The sequence below is a fragment of the Oncorhynchus nerka genome, linkage group LG23, assembly GCF_034236695.1.
Source record: "Oncorhynchus nerka isolate Pitt River linkage group LG23, Oner_Uvic_2.0, whole genome shotgun sequence".
Classification (NCBI taxonomy): domain Eukaryota; kingdom Metazoa; phylum Chordata; class Actinopteri; order Salmoniformes; family Salmonidae; genus Oncorhynchus; species Oncorhynchus nerka.
In genome coordinates this window covers 24769699-24787155 of record NC_088418.1, presented here as the reverse complement: position 1 = coordinate 24787155, position 17457 = coordinate 24769699, and the positions used below count along the sequence as shown (strand labels likewise).

Sequence of the window (17457 nt, the reverse complement as noted above, 5' to 3'; positions counted from 1 at the left end):
TCATGTTTAGGATGTGATGGCAGTCTTTCTGTTGGGACACCGTTTGTATGTCATTTCACTGGGATGTATAATAATACACATTATATAACGGAGGCTATATGTGACCTCTGACCCTCAGGTCAGGTGATCCTCTCTGCTGGGAGGGACGGCCTGATGGCTGTCAGCAGCCCAGTAACCGGGCTTACTGTCAGACTCATCAGCGACCACAAGGGGGCACCCATCACTACCATCCAGTGTGTGAAGAAACAGGTCAGGGCCCATATTCACACATCTAAGTAGGAGTGGAGATCTAGGATCAGTTTTGCCTTTCAAATTATAATGAATAAAAAGGGGGGACCCGATCCTATAGTATACATAGAATGACTAGAACATACTTCTTCTGTGTGACGTCTTCTGAGGTTACTAGTGTAACTGTTTTTGAGGAGCTACTAAGAATCTACATGAAGGAATTGTGTCGTCATGCATTTTGTCCACCAGTACAAAGAATTTGGGCTTGAAGGAAACGAGATGTGGTTGGCTGCCAGTGCAGACAGACGGGTCAGCGTTTGGGCAGCTGATTGGATGATGGACAAGTGTGAGCTCCTGGACTGGCTCACATTTCCAGCCCCTGCCAATCCTGAGGTAAACCTCTCTTCATAGGTATACACACACATGCACGCAAAATAAATAGCATGGAAATCAGTCTGTTAGACAAGCACTTTCAGGTGAGGATTTATTCAGGATAGTGGGAATTCAATGTAACTTCATTCCCTTTTATGCGCTTTTCTCTCTATGTATTCTGAACTTGGACTTAAAGCTGCAATATGTAGGCGACCCAACCAAATTCACATTGACAGATCTATAACTTACTTTTCTTTCTCGTTGAAAGCGAGTCTAAAAACTGGTGGATTTGTTCTATGTGCGTCATTTCTATGCTTCCCATTCTTAAGTATCGTTTTTTCATCTTTTCATTTCGGTTTTGTACACCAGCTTCAAACAGATGAAAATACAATATTTTTGGTTATAGAAAATAGATTTCACAGCGGATTAGCTGGTACAATGATTCTCTACATAATGACTGCTTGTTTTGTCAACATAAACTGAAATTAGGCAAACTATTTGAATTTTATCATCCAAGAAATGGCGGTGTGATTTCTGCATATTGCACCTTTTAAGCATGGGGAAATGCATGTCCCAGCAAGGTATTTCTTTGAGGGTTAGATCACAGAAATTGATGGTATGGCAGAGGTGTGTCTACAGATATGGAAATCATAAATAAGTTTTAGTTTACCTGTTTGTTCCAAGTGGATTTTTTTTAAATAGAAATTATTTGAAATAACACACCGCTCTCCATGCAATTTCATTTACAAATTGATAAGAGCTATTGATAAGAGCTAGGTAAATTAGTAATCTGTTTGGAGAAGGGGATTGTAAAATACAAATAGCAATAGTTTTAGATGATTTTTCCTTCTGTTCGCTGGAGACTTAATGTGAATCCAGTCATGGAAGCAAACTGGTAAGCATATCAAGATGACAGGTATTTCCACCCCATTTCCCACAATGAAGTATAAAATGTAAAAAAGTATATTAAAAAAATTCAAAGCATTTTATACTACACTGTGGGAAATAGGGTGTGTTTTCTGTGATTTGAATTACATTTATTCAGCCATACCTGCAAACCCCCATTGCGCATGTGCATAGGGTAGGTCTGAATACTAAATACTGAGAAGAGCTTCAATCAAAACGGGTTAAAAAAAAGTCTGAATCGGCCCCGACGTGAAGTGCAAGATGAGACGTGATATCAGTCAATGGCTGTTTTTTACTTGAAAAACCTTTCTCAACCTTGCAAGCATGGAATAGTTTTACCGTGAACATTTCTGTGTTTTTAAAAAGTCCTCTCTCTTTATCTCTGTCTTCATCAGGAGTCAGACAGCCTTCCTCCCAGCCTGGCTGCTTTCAGCCCCATAGACCCTGGCCTGGTGGTGTACACAGGCTATGGAGTGGAGAGAGAGCTGTCCTTCTACAGCCTGGCCAAGAAACGGGTCATAAAGAAGATTGCCCTGTCCCATTGGGCCATGTGCTTCAGCCTCTCCTCCAAGGGTCGCCTCATAGCGGTGGGCTCAAAAGGTGCATGTCACTTCTCTTCTACCTCTCTCATTTCAGTTTTACAATGTGACTTTTTTTTGCTAGCAAGGAATGAAGCATTAAAATAAACTACAATAAAAACCCATCAAAAGCAGACCAGCTTGGCACAGGCTTGCTTGGTATTTTCGAATTTACAATACAGCATCAGTTTGACAAATCACCAGCATGTGTGTCTCTCTGCACAGTACTGTACTCAATGACACATTCTGTATGTATGTAAATAGGTTGCATGAAGCTGCTGTGTGTTTTGTCTCTCTCTCTCTCAGAGCGAGTGCTGAAGCTCATCAAATCATCCAGCGGTAGGTTCCAGGACTTCCTCCACCACAGTGACTCTTTGCAGACCTGTCGATTCTCCCCCTCGGGGAAACTCCTCTTTACCGTTGCCTACAATGAGATCCTGCTGTGGGAGGTGCGGGGCCTTTAGAACAAGGTAGACCACTATACATTAGTAGACTGTGAACTATATTATTAAAGGACACTCAGAGGGTGATCTACTGTATAGACCCAAGCTTTCACCATTGGTCCTAGTTAGTATGGATTTCTAGATTGACATGAGGTGTTGGGTGGTGGTAATGTAGGTTAATTGAAACACTGCTCTCCTGTCTGCATCAACCCTCGGTTGGGTGTAGATTAAAAGTCCTCAATACTCACGCACGCAAGTGCCTCAATTTAACTGACGAAGCTAACTGAATAATTGATCAATTGTTTACTTTAGTCATTTTAATTCTGAGGTTTTTATCAGTCCTGTAAATTACTTTTTTATATTTGAAGAAAATATTTCATTTTTATTTATATGAGAGCCTCCTTTGTCTCTGTTCAGTGGTTTTACACTTCATGGGAGTGATTTTTGTTTTGCATGTTATGTTCTTAAAATTATAATGCGCTATGTCCATCAGCCAATACGGTCATTCAGTCTAAATTATGCACGAAAATGTTTTGTCCATCAATGTTATACACTTGTATATATTGTTGTTTTTTTCAACAAAGGAATTTCAATAAAGGTTGTCACCTCAAATGAAACCCTAAATTGTGTCATTAATGTGATTGTTTTTTGTGATGCAATTACAAGGTAAGTATATTTCCACTAATGTTATGTCATCAAATGAAATTGTGACTTTGGTTGAGCTGAGGGGGCGGAGAGGCATTAAATTGCAAGTATTTAGACAGCTATGTACCGGAATCTTCATTATCGCTCACTATCTTGTGTGACGTGCGTTTTAGCCAGTACTGAGAAATTCTGTTTTTGTTTATTGAATGTGTCATTCTGATTACACAACAAGGTTTGGGATGATGCATAGTTTTGCAAGTTGTGTTTTTTGTTTTATTTAGGGGGGAAATGAGAGGGAAGAATGCATCTTTTAAAGTGGCTGATTTTGTATTCCTGAAGTAAGGGTGACACGCTAAAGCTCTTAATGTTTGTGATGTCTTTGACTGGATTTTTTTTATTTTTACCCATTTATCTCTTTCCCCCATCACTGATAGAGGAGGTGGAGATGACGATGAGAAGAACTGATATCGTGACTTCCATTTTCTACTTCAAGATGAAATCTCTTCAGATGACGGTGTTGAGAAAAGTAACAAAAGGGAGACATTTGCAGAGAGAATAGCGTGACCGTGTTGAAGTACTACTCTTGTCAGTTACACGGCCCGCACAGTTAATCGACAAAACGACAAACTGCCTTTGTAATGGGAGTGAATTTATGCTTCTGGATTCTTGGTGAGTTATGGTACTGGAGGGCCTTTCAACTGTACGAGTTTTTTTGTTGTTGCCTGAAATAAAGATGAGTGCGTCTCAGAGATTGAGAGAATATCTGTTTGTTTGTAATTTGACGCTACCCAATGGCATGACTGCACTGGTCTAAAGGATATGCTTGCATGTATATAGATGCATCATTTGTTTATGTATGATATTTCTTCTCTTTTTTCCCCTACAGGTCTCTACCTGGCCCTACCTTTGGAAGGGATATATCCTCCACTCTGTCAAACAGGGTATACGATTTCTAAGATTGGAAGTGGCTGTTCTGGTAAGATCAACTGATTTACCCTGGTGATGAAAAAGATCACTGCATTTGAATGGCAAGTGTAGACAGCAGGGTATTGTTTCTTTCATCTCTATCTGTTTGAATTTAACGGGTGCCTTTTTACAGGTTCACATCTTAGGATAAGAAGTTTAGAATTCAGACTTACCAAGAGGTTAGAGTGAGAATGATGATGTCTAAAAGAATGCATTCACTGTTCATTAGCTGAAACTATTCTCTATTCTCACTCATTTCAAGCCAACCAACTAACTGACTAATACCTAACATCTGTCCTAACCTCAGATACTTACTTGGTGTTATGTAGATACAGATGAGTGTGTGGAAGATCCCTCCATCTGTGGGAACCATTCTACTTGCTTCAACACCCTTGGTAGCTACCACTGTCAGTGTCATCCTGGGTTGGAATCTAGGATCGCTTATTTCACTTCCGCAGATGGAGGATGTACAGGTCAATACTGTGTTTTTAAGATGTTATTAATAACTAATAATAATAGCTTTAATTCCTTACCACTAATATGAATAAAACGGGGTAATTAAAAGCTACCACTGTCTGTCAGTTTTAAAATTATGATAATGTTGTAGCATACAGTAGGGTCTGAAATTATTCACACCCTTGACAAAGATTTAGCAAAAAATAAATGCGTAATTCAAATACTGAGTTATATTGTATGCTCAGAAATGTTGGGAAATTATGTGATTTTATACAATTGCTCAGAGAAGGAGATTTTGTTAAACAAGTAATACTTTTTTCCTCAAAGGTAGGGGTAAAAATTGACACACCTGTTTTCAATACCTCACCTTGTAAGGATAATGGCGCTGAGTCTTTTTCTAAAATGTTTGGAATTGGAGAACAGATTGGGAGGGATCTTAGACCATTCTTCCATACAGAATCCTTCTAGATCCTTCAGTCTGCGCTTATGGACTGCTCTCTTCAATTCCAACCACCGGTTTTCAATGGGTTTCAAGTCCAGAGACTATTGGATTGCTATTCCAAAAAATATATATTTTTGGCCAATTAGCCATTTCTTTGTGGATTTTGATGTGTGCTTGAGGTTTATTGTCTTGATGGAAGATCCACCTATGGCCAAGTTTCAGCCTCCTTCAGAGGCAACTCGTTTTTTGGTTAAATTACTTGGTACTGGGTAAAGTTCATGATGCCGTTGACCTTAACAAGGGCCCCAGGACCAGTGGACTTGCACTACAGTGGCGGTTTTGGCATGGAAATGACAATGCATTAGCAGAAAATAACCTCTTTTACCTACTATAAAATATGGGGCTGGATCTTTGATGTTATGGGGCGATTTTGCTTCCACTGGTCCTAGAGCCCTTATTATTTTTTTGGCCAATAACCTGGTTGCCTCCGCCAGGAGGCTGAAACTTGGCCGCAAGTGGATCTTCCAGCAAAACAATGACTCCAAGCACAAATCAAAATCCACAAAGAAATGTGTTTATTGTCCACAAAAGAAACATTTCTAACCCATTGAAAACTTGTGGTTTAAATTGAAGAGGGCAGTCCATACGTGCAGTTAAAAGATATATCAAGTATCTGGAAGGATTCTGTATGGAGGAATGGTCTATGATCCCTAAAATGCCGCTATCCTCACAAGGTGAGGTACTGAAAGGTACTGATAATAGGGGTGTCAATCATTTTGACCCTAACTTTTTAAAGATTTTTATTGTATTACTTGTTAACCTCTAAAAGTCTAAAACAGACAGTTCAAAACATTTATGATTTAATTTTGTTTACTATCTGTCTGATATCTAAGACATATAAGAAACCTCAGGAATTTTACAAATCTATCTATTGCGTTAGTGCTTAGTTGGTGAGTCATATCCTCTTTTGGATGAAGGAATTCGGTCTTAATCAACTATTCCTAAATATCCCTTGTAATCATTCTGTTACTGAACAACATCCTCTGCTTTTCGAAAGTATTCACACCCCTTTACGTTTTCCACATTTTGTTGTTACAGCCTGATTTTAAAATGGATTACATTTGGATTTATTTTTGTCACTGGCCTACAGACAATACATAATGTCAAAGTGGAATGATGTTTTTGAATTTTTTACAAATTAAGAAAAAGTGAAAGCTGAAATGTCACAAGTCTGTAAGTATTCAACCCCTTTGTTATGGCAATCCGAAATGTGCTTAACAAGTCACAATAATTTGCATGGACTGAGTCTGTGTAATAATAGTGTTTAACATTATTTTTGAATGACTTCCTCATCTCTCTACCCCACATATACAATTATCTGTAAGGTCCCTCAGTTGAGCAGTGAATTCAAACAGATTCAACCACAATGTCCAGGGAGATTTTCCAATGCCTCACAAAGAAGGCCACCTATTGGTAGATGGGTACGAATAAAAAAAGATGACATTGAATATCGCTTTGAGCATGGTGAAGTTATTAATTACACTTTAAATATTGTATCAATACACCCAGTCACTACAGAGGTACAGGCATCATTCCTAACTCCGTTGCCAGAGAAGAAGGAAACCGCTCAGGGATTTCACCATGAGGCTTTAAAATAGTTACAGTTTAATGGCTGTGATCTGAGGATGGATCAACAACATTTTAGTTACTCCACAAAACTAACCAAATTGACAGAGTGAGAAGAAGGAAGCCTGTACGGAATTTTTAAAAATTCAAGGCAAGTAATACTGCAAAAAAATGTGTCAAAGCAAATACATTTTGTCCTGAATATGAAGTGTTATGTTTGGGGTAAATCCAATACCACACATTACTGAGTACCGCCCTCCATATTTTCAAGCATAGTGGTGGCTGCATCATGTTATGGGTATGCTTGCAATCGTTAAGGACTGGAGAGTTTTCAGGGTAAAAAATCAACTGAATGGAACTAAGCTAAGTCAAATCCTGGGGGAAACCTGGTTGTCTGCTTTCCACCAGACAATGGGAAATTAATTAACCTTTCAGCAGGACAGTAACCTCAAACACAAGGCCAAATCTACACTGGAGTTGTTTTCCAAGACGACGGTGAATGTTCCTAAGTGGCCAAGACAGTTTTGGCTTAAATCTACTTGAAAATATATGGCAAGGCCTGAAAATAGTTGTCTAGCAATGATCAACAACCAATTTGACAGAGCTTGAAGAATTTTGAAAAGAATAATGGGCAAATGTTGCTCAATCCAGGTGTGGAAGTTTCTTAGACTTACCCAGAAAGACTCACAGCTGTAATCGCTGCCAAAGGGGACTCTACAAATGATTGACTCAGGTGTAAATACTTAAGTAAATAAGAAGTATTTAATTTTCAATGAATTAGCAAATTAAACAGTTTTCCCCCTCAATCTACACCCAATACCCAATAATGAATACATTTAAAGAACAGTAAATATCCAATTTACATAAGCAGCGATAAAAGTCTTCTTGGGTATTACGCTACAAACTTGGCACACCGGCATTTTGGAAGTTTCTCCCATTCTTCTCTGCAGATCCTCTCAAGCTCTGTCAGGTTGGATGGGGAACGCCGCTCCACTGTTATTTTGAGGTTTCTCCAGAGATGTTCGATAGGGTTCAAGTCCGGGCTCTGGCTGAGCCACTCTAGCACATTCGGAGACTTGTCCCGAAGCCACTCCTACATTGTCTTGGCTGTGTGCTTAGGGTTGTTGTCCTGTTGGAATGTGAACCTTCGACCCAGTCTGAGGTCCTGAGCGCTCTGGAGCAGGCTTTTATCAAGGATCTCTCTGTACTTTGCTCCGTTCATCTTGACTGGTCTCCCAGTCCCTGCCTAAAGAAAAACATCCCCACTGTCGTGGAAATTCTAATCAATAATGAGTGAGGAGACCCAACACTCTTGAGTGATGTGCCGAGATCTCTGACATACAAATATATTTTATACAAGATACATCCTCTTAGTCTACATTACAAACAGATGTGTGGAATGGGTCAAACGGTGAGACTTGATATATGAGAAAGGAGTATCCCCCAGCCAGATAGCATTTGCTGTGAAAACTGTTGTTATTGTATAGAAACCAGAGTTTGACCCCTAAGAAAAGGTTCCTCTCATTACTATCCATACCCGAGCCATCTCTCCCTGGTACGAACACCAACTCATTCTATGAAATACATATCACCAAACCATTCATAAATAAATGATCAGCATTTTAAGCATCAGAGGGTTTTCTCAGTTCACACAGACACATGAGAAAGTACTAATAGAAACCTATTCTATTGCATAAAACAACCATTTGATGCATAAACAGTATTAAACCTAATCTTGTAATTTGTTTATCACACACCACCATGCTTCACCGTAGGGATGGTGCCAGGTTTCTTCCAGACGTGACGATTGGCATTCAGGCCGAAGAGTTCAATCTTGGTTTCATCAGACCAGAGAATTTTGTTTCTCGTGGTCTGAAAGTCCTTTAGGTGCCTTTTTGGCAAACTCCAAGCGGGCTGTTGTGCATTTGACTGAGGAGTGGCTACTGCCTGGCCACTCTACCATAAAGGCCTGATTGGTGGAATGCTGCAGAGATGGTTGTCCTTTTGGAAGGTTCTCCCATCTCCACAGAGGTACTCTGGAGCGTTGTCAGAGTGACCATCGTGTTCTTGGTCACCTCCCTGACCAAGGCCCTTCTCCCCTGATTGCTCAGTTTGGCTGGGTGACCAGCTCTAATAAGAGTCTTGGTGGTTCAAACTTCTTCCATTTAAGAATGATGGAGGCCACTGTGTTCTTGGAGACCTTCAATGCTGCAGAAATGTTTTTGGTACACTTCCCCAGATCTGTGCCTCAACACAATCCTGTCTCGGAGCTCTACAGACAATTCCTTTGCCCTCATGGCTTGGTTTTTGCTCTGACATACACCGTCAACTGTGGGACCTTATATAGACAGGTGTGTGCCTTTCCAAATCATGTTCAATCAATTGAATTTACCACAAGTGGACTCCAATCAAGTTGTAGAAACATCTCAAGGTCGATCAATGAAACAGGATGCCCCTGAGCTCAATTTTGAGTCTCATAGCAAAGGGTCTGAATACTTATGTAAATAATATTTCTGTTTTTTTGTTTTCACTTTGTCATTATGGGGTACTGTGTAGATTTAATTTAATATATTTTAGAATAAGGCTGTATTTTTTGGAGGGGGTCTGAATACTTTCCAAATGCATTGTATATACAGACAATTGCAATGTTGTATTTTTTTGTTACTCCCATTTTCCCATCACCTCTCTCCCCACCACTCCCCCCCCCCCCCCCCACTAATCTCTTCTACTTTCAGACATTGATGAGTGTGGTGAGGACAGACATATTTGTGGGGAGTGGGGAACCTGTCACAATAGGAAGGGAAGCTACTGGTGCAGTTGTCGTCTTCCGGGTTGGAGCGAGTGGTCGCATCCGCACTTCGGTCCGCAGGTAGTATTACATTTCATTACATTTCATTATAGTACAACGGTTTGATTTGTCTAATCTTAGCAATTTCTTCTTAGCTAGCTACATAGCCGTCTTTGTATCAAAGATAATTGCGTAATTATCGTATTTCGTCGTCCTAACGTAGTCTACACTGCTATCTGCCCAGCAGCTAGCCAGCTAGCAAACGTCCACCGTCTAGCGAATAGCAACACTGTAAAAACTATTACACTCAACTGAACGACTTGATTAGTGTAGTGTTAGCTAGCTACATAGTTGTCTTTGCCGTCTTCGTATCCAAGATAATTGTGTAGTTTAGAGTGTGTAGTCTTAGAGTGATTATCTTAATTTACCGAGGTTAGCTAGCCAGCTATTTGTCGTCCTTAACGTAGGAGACACTGCTAGCTAGCCAACAGCTAGCCAACGTCTACCGAATAGAACTTCCTCACCCAACAACCCGGTCGCATTCTGCTTCGCTCCACAGGTAGTATCACATTTTAATTTAATTTCATTACATTACAGTACAACGGTTTGATTTGTTTGATCGTAGCTAGCTACATAGCTAGCTACATAGCCGTCTTTGTATCAAAGATAATTGTGTAGTCTAGAGCGTTTTTCTAGGTTAGCTAGCCAGCTATTGTCGTTCTTTTAACGCAACGTAACGTAATCACCACTGCTAGCTAGCCAGCTAGCCCCCGAATAGCAGCACTGTAGAAACTATCACACTCAACGGAACGACTTGATTAGTGTAGTGTCAACAACGCAGCCACTGCCAGCTAGCCTACAAAGTCAACAACGCAGCCACTGCCAGCTAGCCTACTTCAGCAGTACTGTATCATTTTAATCATTTTAGTCAATAAGATTCTTGCTACGTAAGCTTAACTTTCTGAACATTCGAGACGTGTAGTCCACTTGTCATTCCAATCTCCTTTGCATTAGCGTAGCCTCTTCTGTAGCCTGTCAACTATGTGTCTGTCTATCCCTGTTCTCTCCTCTCTGCACAGACCATACAAACGCTCCACACCGCGTGGCCGCGCCACCCTAATCTGGTGGTCCCAGCGCGCACGACCCACGTGGAGTTCCAGGTCTCCGGTAGCCTCTGGAACTGCCGATCTGCGGCCAACAAGGCAGAGTTCATCTCAGCCTATGCCTCCCTCCAGTCCCTCGACTTCTTGGCACTGACGGAAACATGGATCACCACAGATAACACTGCTACTCCTACTGCTCTCTCTTCGTCCGCCCACGTGTTCTCGCACACCCCGAGAGCTTCTGGTCAGCGGGGTGGTGGCACCGGGATCCTCATCTCTCCCAAGTGGTCATTCTCTCTTTCTCCCCTTACCCATCTGTCTATCGCCTCCTTTGAATTCCATGCTGTCACAGTTACCAGCCCTTTCAAGCTTAACATCCTTATCATTTATCGCCTCCAGGTTCCCTCGAGAGTTCATCAATGAGCTTGATGCCTTGATAAGCTCCTTTCCTGAGGACGGCTCACCTCTCACAGTTCTGGGCGACTTTAACCTCCCCACGTCTACCTTGACTCATTCCTCTCTGCCTCCTTCTTTCCACTCCTCTCCTCTTTTGACCTCACCCTCTCACCTTCCCCCTACTCACAAGGCAGGCAATACGCTCGACCTCATCTTTACTAGATGCTGTTCTTCCACTAATCTCATTGCAACTCCTCCAAGTCTCCGACCACTACCTTGTATCCTTTTCCCTCTCGCTCTCATCCAACACTTCCCACACTGCCCCTACTCGGATGGTATCGCGCCGTCCCAACCTTCGCTCTCTCTCCCCCGCTACTCTCTCCTCTTCCATCCTATCATCTCTTCCCTCTGCTCAAACCTTCTCCAACCTATCTCCTGATTCTGCCTCCTCAACCCTCCTCCCTTTCTGCATCCTTTGACTCTCTATGTCCCCTATCCTCCAGGCCGGCTCGGTCCTCCCCTCCCGCTCCGTGGCTCGACGACTCATTGCGAGCTCACAGAACAGGGCTCCGGGCAGCCGAGTGGAAATGGAGGAAAACTCGCCTCCCTGCGGACCTGGCATCCTTTCACTCCCTCCTCTCTACATTTTCCTCTTCTGTCTCTGCTGCTAAAGCCACTTTCTACCACTCTAAATTCCAAGCATCTGCCTCTAACCCTAGGAAGCTCTTTGCCACCTTCTCCTCCCTCCTGAATCCTCCTCCCCCTCCCTCCTCCCTCTCTGCAGATGACTTCGTCAACCATTTTGAAAAGAAGGTCGACGACATCCGATCCTCGTTTGCTAAGTCAAACGACACCGCTGGTTCTGCTCACACTGCCCTACCCTGTGCTCTGACCTCTTTCTCCCTCTCTCTCCAGATGAAATCTCGCGTCTTGTGACGGCCGGCCGCCCAACAACCTGCCCGCTTGACCCTATCCCTCCTCTCTTCTCCAGACCATTTCCGGAGACCTTCTCCCTTACCTCACCTCACTCATCAACTCATCCCTGACCGCTGGCTACGTCCCTTCCGTCTTCAAGAGAGCGAGAGTTGCACCCCTTCTGAAAAAACCTACACTCGATCCCTCCGATGTCAACAACTACAGACCAGTATCCCTTCTTTCTTTTCTCTCCAAAACTCTTGAACGTGCCGTCCTTGGCCAGCTCTCCCGCTATCTCTCTCAGAATGACCTTCTTGATCCAAATCAGTCAGGTTTCAAGACTAGTCATTCAACTGAGACTGCTCTTCTCTGTATCACGGAGGCGCTCCGCACTGCTAAAGCTAACTCTCTCTCCTCTGCTCTCATCCTTCTAGACCTATCGGCTGCCTTCGATACTGTGAACCATCAGATCCTCCTCTCCACCCTCTCCGAGTTGGGCATCTCCGGCGCGGCCCACGCTTGGATTGCGTCCTACCTGACAGGTCGCTCCTACCAGGTGGCGTGGCGAGAATCTGTCTCCTCACCACTGGCGTCCCCCAGGGCTCTGTTCTAGGCCCTCTCCTATTCTCGCTATACACCAAGTCACTTAGCTCTGTCATAACCTCACATGGTCTCTCCTATCATTGCTATGCAGACGACACACAATTAATCTTCTCCTTTCCCCCTTCTGATGACCAGGTGGCGAATCGCATCTCTGCATGTCTGGCAGACATATCAGTGTGGATGACGGATCACCACCTCAAGCTGAACCTCGGTAAGACGGAGCTGCTCTTCCTCCCGGGGAAGGACTGCTCGTTCCATGATCTCGCCATCATGGTTGACAACTCCATTGTGTCCTCCTCCCAGAGCGCTAAGAAGCTTGGCGTGATCCTGGACAACACCCTGTCGTTCTCAACTAACATCAAGGCGGTGGCCCGTTCCTGTAGGTTCATGCTCTACAACATCCGCAGAGTACGACCCTGCCTCACACAGGAAGCGGCGCAGGTCCTAATCCAGGCACTTGTCATCTCCCGTCTGGATTACTGCAACTCGCTGTTGGCTGGGCTCCCTGCCTGTGCCATTAAACCCCTACAACTCATCCAGAACGCCGCAGCCCGTCTGGTGTTCAACCTTCCCAAGCTCTCTCACGTCACCCCGCTCCTCCGCTCTCTCCACTGGCTTCCAGTTGAAGCTCGCATCCGCTACAAGACCATGGTGCTGGCCTACGGAGCTGTGAGGGGAACGGCACCTCAGTACCTCCAGGCTCTGATCAGGCCCTACACCCAAACAAGGGCACTGCGTTCATCCACCTCTGGCCTGCTCGCCTCCCTACCACTGAGGAAGTACAGTTCCCGCTCAGCCCAGTCAAAACTGTTCGCTGCTCTGGCCCCCCAATGGTGGAACAAACTCCCTCACGACGCCAGGACAGCGGAGTCAATCACCACCTTCCGGAGACACCTGAAACCCCACCTCTTTAAGGAATACCTAGGATAGGATAAAGTAATCCTTCTCACCCCCCTTAAAAGATTTAGATGCACTATTGTAAAGTGGCTGTTCCACTGGATGTCATAAGGTGAACGCACCAATTTGTAAGTCGCTCTGGATAAGAGCGTCTGCTAAATGACTTAAATGTAATGTAAATGTTGTCTCCAGGGATTCCATCAGGAAGGCGATATAAGTTCCATGTGTGTAGGTGAGAGAAACCCCATTCTCCTTGGGTCGATGTGTTCTGTGTCAGGTTAAGTTGTGGTACCGGTGAGGTAGTCACTTTACTATGACTACCTCACAGTACCGCAAAACTAAATGGATTGACCAGAATTATTTGAAACGTCTTATCCACATTGTGTTTTGGGGTATTGCGTGTCTTTAGTATCACTCTGTTAGGTCACTGTCCGACACATCCATGTCGTCATCGTCTTTCTTATTCCCCCACTTTCTGTCTCTCTCTCTCTCTCACACACTCTCTCACTCTCTCACTCACACTCACTCACTCACTCTCACACAGACGTAAATGAGTGTATAGGGGCTGGGAACAAATACCCCTGTGGCGAGAATGGAACCTGCTGGAATCTGGAGGGCAGCTACAGGTGTCATTGTCCCCCTGGATTCACTACCTACGGCAACAACCAATCTAGGTGTCAAGGTGAGAGAAATGCTTGTTCTACCTTTTCATTTTCTGCTGATCTCAGTTGTCTTCGCTTGTGACCACTGATCTTGAGGCCATCTGTTGAAACCTCCACCCAGTTACCAGTTTCACAATCGCGATGACCGGCCTGATGTATTGTGTTGTATTTGTACGATCTGAGGTCATCTGCATTCATGGTTTTCCTTTTAGAGCTGAATTGTGACCCTTTTGCAACTCAGAGTACACCTGAACAGGTAAATTCTTCCCCTTTTTTTAAATTATTATTTTCTCAAGTGCTTCTCTTCATCTTGATTATTCACCACATTCTTCTCATTTATATTTCTCTCTCTCTTTCTGTGTACTTTCTGTCTCTCTCAGACTCTACCAGGTTTTGACAGCCTCTTGTCTCCCCTGAGAAACAACTGTTTGGTGTTGATTAACTCCTCTGGGTTGGCTGGAGCTATAGAAAAGACTGGAGAGGCGCTTTTGACAGTATGTTGCCTCCCTGAGCTACACACAAGCGCGCACACACACATACACGTTACATCACGTCTCTGTTGTCTGTCTTTTCTAAAGGTACTGGCCAATGTCACTGATGTTCTTCAACTCCAGTCCAATGATCATGGTGGTATCAGCGGGAAGGTGACTACGCTACTGAGGACAGTAGAAAACTCTATCAGACTGATTGCTCCACAGCTGAGAGAAAATGTGAGCAGGATAAATACAAGCCATACAGGTAACACTTATACTGAAAACACATTTAGTGATCACTTTAACATCAGCGGTACCACAACTTAACCTTGCATTGACCACTAAGTGACCACTTGTTCTTTCAATAATGGTGATTTCTTACTTAGTATAGATTGTTGTCCCTATGTTGAAAAACAGAGGTAGAAGTTGTGGTGAGGAGGGACAGGACACCACCCCGAGGACCAGTCAGACTGACGAATGAAAACATCCAACTTGACACCACCTGGGAGACGGCGATCGGAGATGACACAAATTTCCCAGGTACACTCCCACTCAGCTGCAGTGGCCTTCTTTAAAAAACAAAGTAATTGGGAGTTTCTGAGTGACAATTATTTACTGACATTTCTATTACGTTTCTTTATTTTATATCTTGTAGGATTTGTGTGGAGGCTTTTGTGTTTTGTGCAGGGCTTATTATACTGTATATGGTGCATATGTTGTGTACCGTGTGTGTTTTATTTTAGGTTGATGGGTTTGTATACTTGATGATTTGTGAATTGGTTTTGTTTTATATTGTTTGTTTCTGTATGTTTTAAGTGGATTGATTTTGTGTTATGATGTTTGCAGGTTTTGCGTTTGCCATTTTGCTCAGCTACAAGAGTCTGCAGACTTTGACCAACGGCTCCGAGCAGCTCTCCTCCAGAGTGGTGACTGTATCTGTTAGCAACTCCAACACAACAAACAAACCTGTCTGAACCGATCATTCTCACCTTCAATCACTTGAAGGTAACAATTGTGTTTCTCTAAAAGGCTGACTGTCAGTTGCAGTGATAGTTCACTTCTTTCGCTTATCTTTGACTTCCCTAGACTGTGATTGTTTGCTCCAAACAGGTTTTTCATCTTTGTTTAGCTGGTTATTTAGCAATGTTTAAAATCTCCTAGCTACAATTTTTGAGGAATGTTGCAATGCTAGTGGAAATGGATTGTATCCGTTAGCGATGTGTTCAGCATCATGGGGAAAGAGCTCGGTGTGGTCTACGTCCCCATGCTTTTGAATGCACCACTAACGGATACAGAAATGCTAGCCAGATTATTCTGGATTTAACTTCAAAATAAAGTAAACTATCCCTTTAAAACAGGTTTTATGAGACATTTAAAAAAAAATTAAAAAACATTTGTTTAACAGATATGCACGCAGTAGAACTTAGCTGTTCATAAAATGATATGAGTCTCATCTCCTCTGTGCCCCAGTCCAGTGATGCGAATACCACCTGTGTTTATTGGTCAGAGGATGGTGAGGGGGCTTGGTCAATCCAGGGCTGCGCCTCCGTGATGTCCAACTCCACCCACACTGTGTGCTCCTGCACCCATCTCAGCAGCTTTGCCCTGCTCAGGGGAATCCAAGAGAATAAGGTGATACACAACAACACCATAGAACTGCTAAGAGGGAAAAGGTTCTTAGATCTGTGAGAAGGTATTTTTGCCTTCAAACTCACACCCCAAGCATACCTTCCTTGGGGCAGTAGTATGGTCGATATTTGATTCTTGTTATTCCGCATTGACATTGACAGAAATGCAGACAGTTGCAGTTGGTGATGTGGGCGGGCGCTTCCGTGGCGCTGGCTTGTGTGGTCCTATCCCTGCTCATGACCCTGTGGTGTCGCTTTGTCAGCAAAAAGCGCAATGGAGGGAGCCGACCAGAACAGCATTTTAACCTCTAAAGCACCTCAATTTAGACAGCAGGGATTTCTAAAATCTCTTTCCTGTGTTTTGTATATAATCCCACCCTATGTCAATTTACTGTAAAATAACTGTTTAGACTGAACGAACTGTTAGAAAATGTAAATATTAAGTTTCAGTTTCAACCTCAGTCAATTGATAAACATGATTTCATGAAATATATACATGTATTTTGATATTATTGATTGTTCTCAATTCCCATCAATGTCAATTTACTTTTATCACTGTTCAATTGTACGTAGACGAGTTTACCATATAGCATTATTGTACAAGTTTAAATAGTAACTCTGTTGTAATCAAAGGAAGGACGTACATGTTTGTTCATGAAAGACTGAACACACACCTTTACGCTCACTGTGTATACTGGACACGTAGAAAGGGACAAACTGCACATGCATACCTACATTGAATTCATACTGTTATGTGGCCGATGGTCAACGGCCTGGAGACCTGTTCTAGTGCATCAGGCAGATTGCGTGTGAACATGAAACGAGGAGAACAAAACATGCGTTAAACAGCAACCTCTTCAATATTTCACTCTTTCTAAGTAGGAAAGCTCAAATTAGAGTGCTGTGTAGTAAAGCTCATCAAGTCCATCAGCTGCAGCTTCCTAAAACCTGGCTTTCCTGAAACGGGTAGGTGAAGAACCGACGGTCCAGGTTGAGTTTCTGTTTTGGTTAGAATGTCAGAGAATGAAAAACATCTTTTAAAGGTCCTGAACAGTCAAAATCGTGTTTATCATCAAATTGGATGACTTGGATTAAACCCTATCAGAGTATGACAAACGACTGTCGCTGGTACATTGATAAAGTTAGATCATAAAGTGACTTGCTTCCTCCTTTATGTCAAAATCAGGAATCTAGATACTGTTTGCTTATTGGGGATCGGTGAAACATCCACATTTATTCGCTCATTTTAATACACCAATAGTAACGTCTTATTCTCATACCCTATAATAAGTACTGCCTTGTAACCATCATTGCAGAAGACGTGTACGCA

General features: G+C 42.9%; 2 protein-coding genes across 2 annotated transcripts in view; both read left to right on the top strand.

Moving 5' to 3' along the window:
* The window catches only part of wdr90 (WD repeat domain 90), an 89244-nt gene extending 86100 nt beyond the window's left edge, over window positions 1–3144 (top strand). The window contains exons 39-42 of the mRNA XM_029629434.2: window positions 119–249; window positions 478–621; window positions 1902–2106; window positions 2391–3144. Coding sequence (XP_029485294.2) covers window positions 119–249; window positions 478–621; window positions 1902–2106; window positions 2391–2548 — 638 coding nt within the window. The 3' untranslated portion in view covers window positions 2549–3144. The remainder of the gene's footprint in view (window positions 1–118; window positions 250–477; window positions 622–1901; window positions 2107–2390) is intronic.
* Window positions 3145–5751: 2607 nt separating this feature from the next.
* On the top strand, window positions 5752–16616 carry LOC115107195 (adhesion G protein-coupled receptor E5-like). Its single transcript, XM_065008383.1, has 10 exons — window positions 5752–5770; window positions 7613–7632; window positions 13788–14046; window positions 14239–14282; window positions 14407–14520; window positions 14605–14764; window positions 14917–15039; window positions 15346–15504; window positions 15970–16131; window positions 16290–16616. The coding sequence occupies exons 1-8, from the start codon at window positions 5752–5754 to the stop codon at window positions 15471–15473; spliced, it is 867 nt and encodes a 288-aa protein (XP_064864455.1). The 3' UTR covers window positions 15474–15504; window positions 15970–16131; window positions 16290–16616.
* The last annotated feature ends 841 nt before the right edge of the window (window positions 16617–17457 follow it).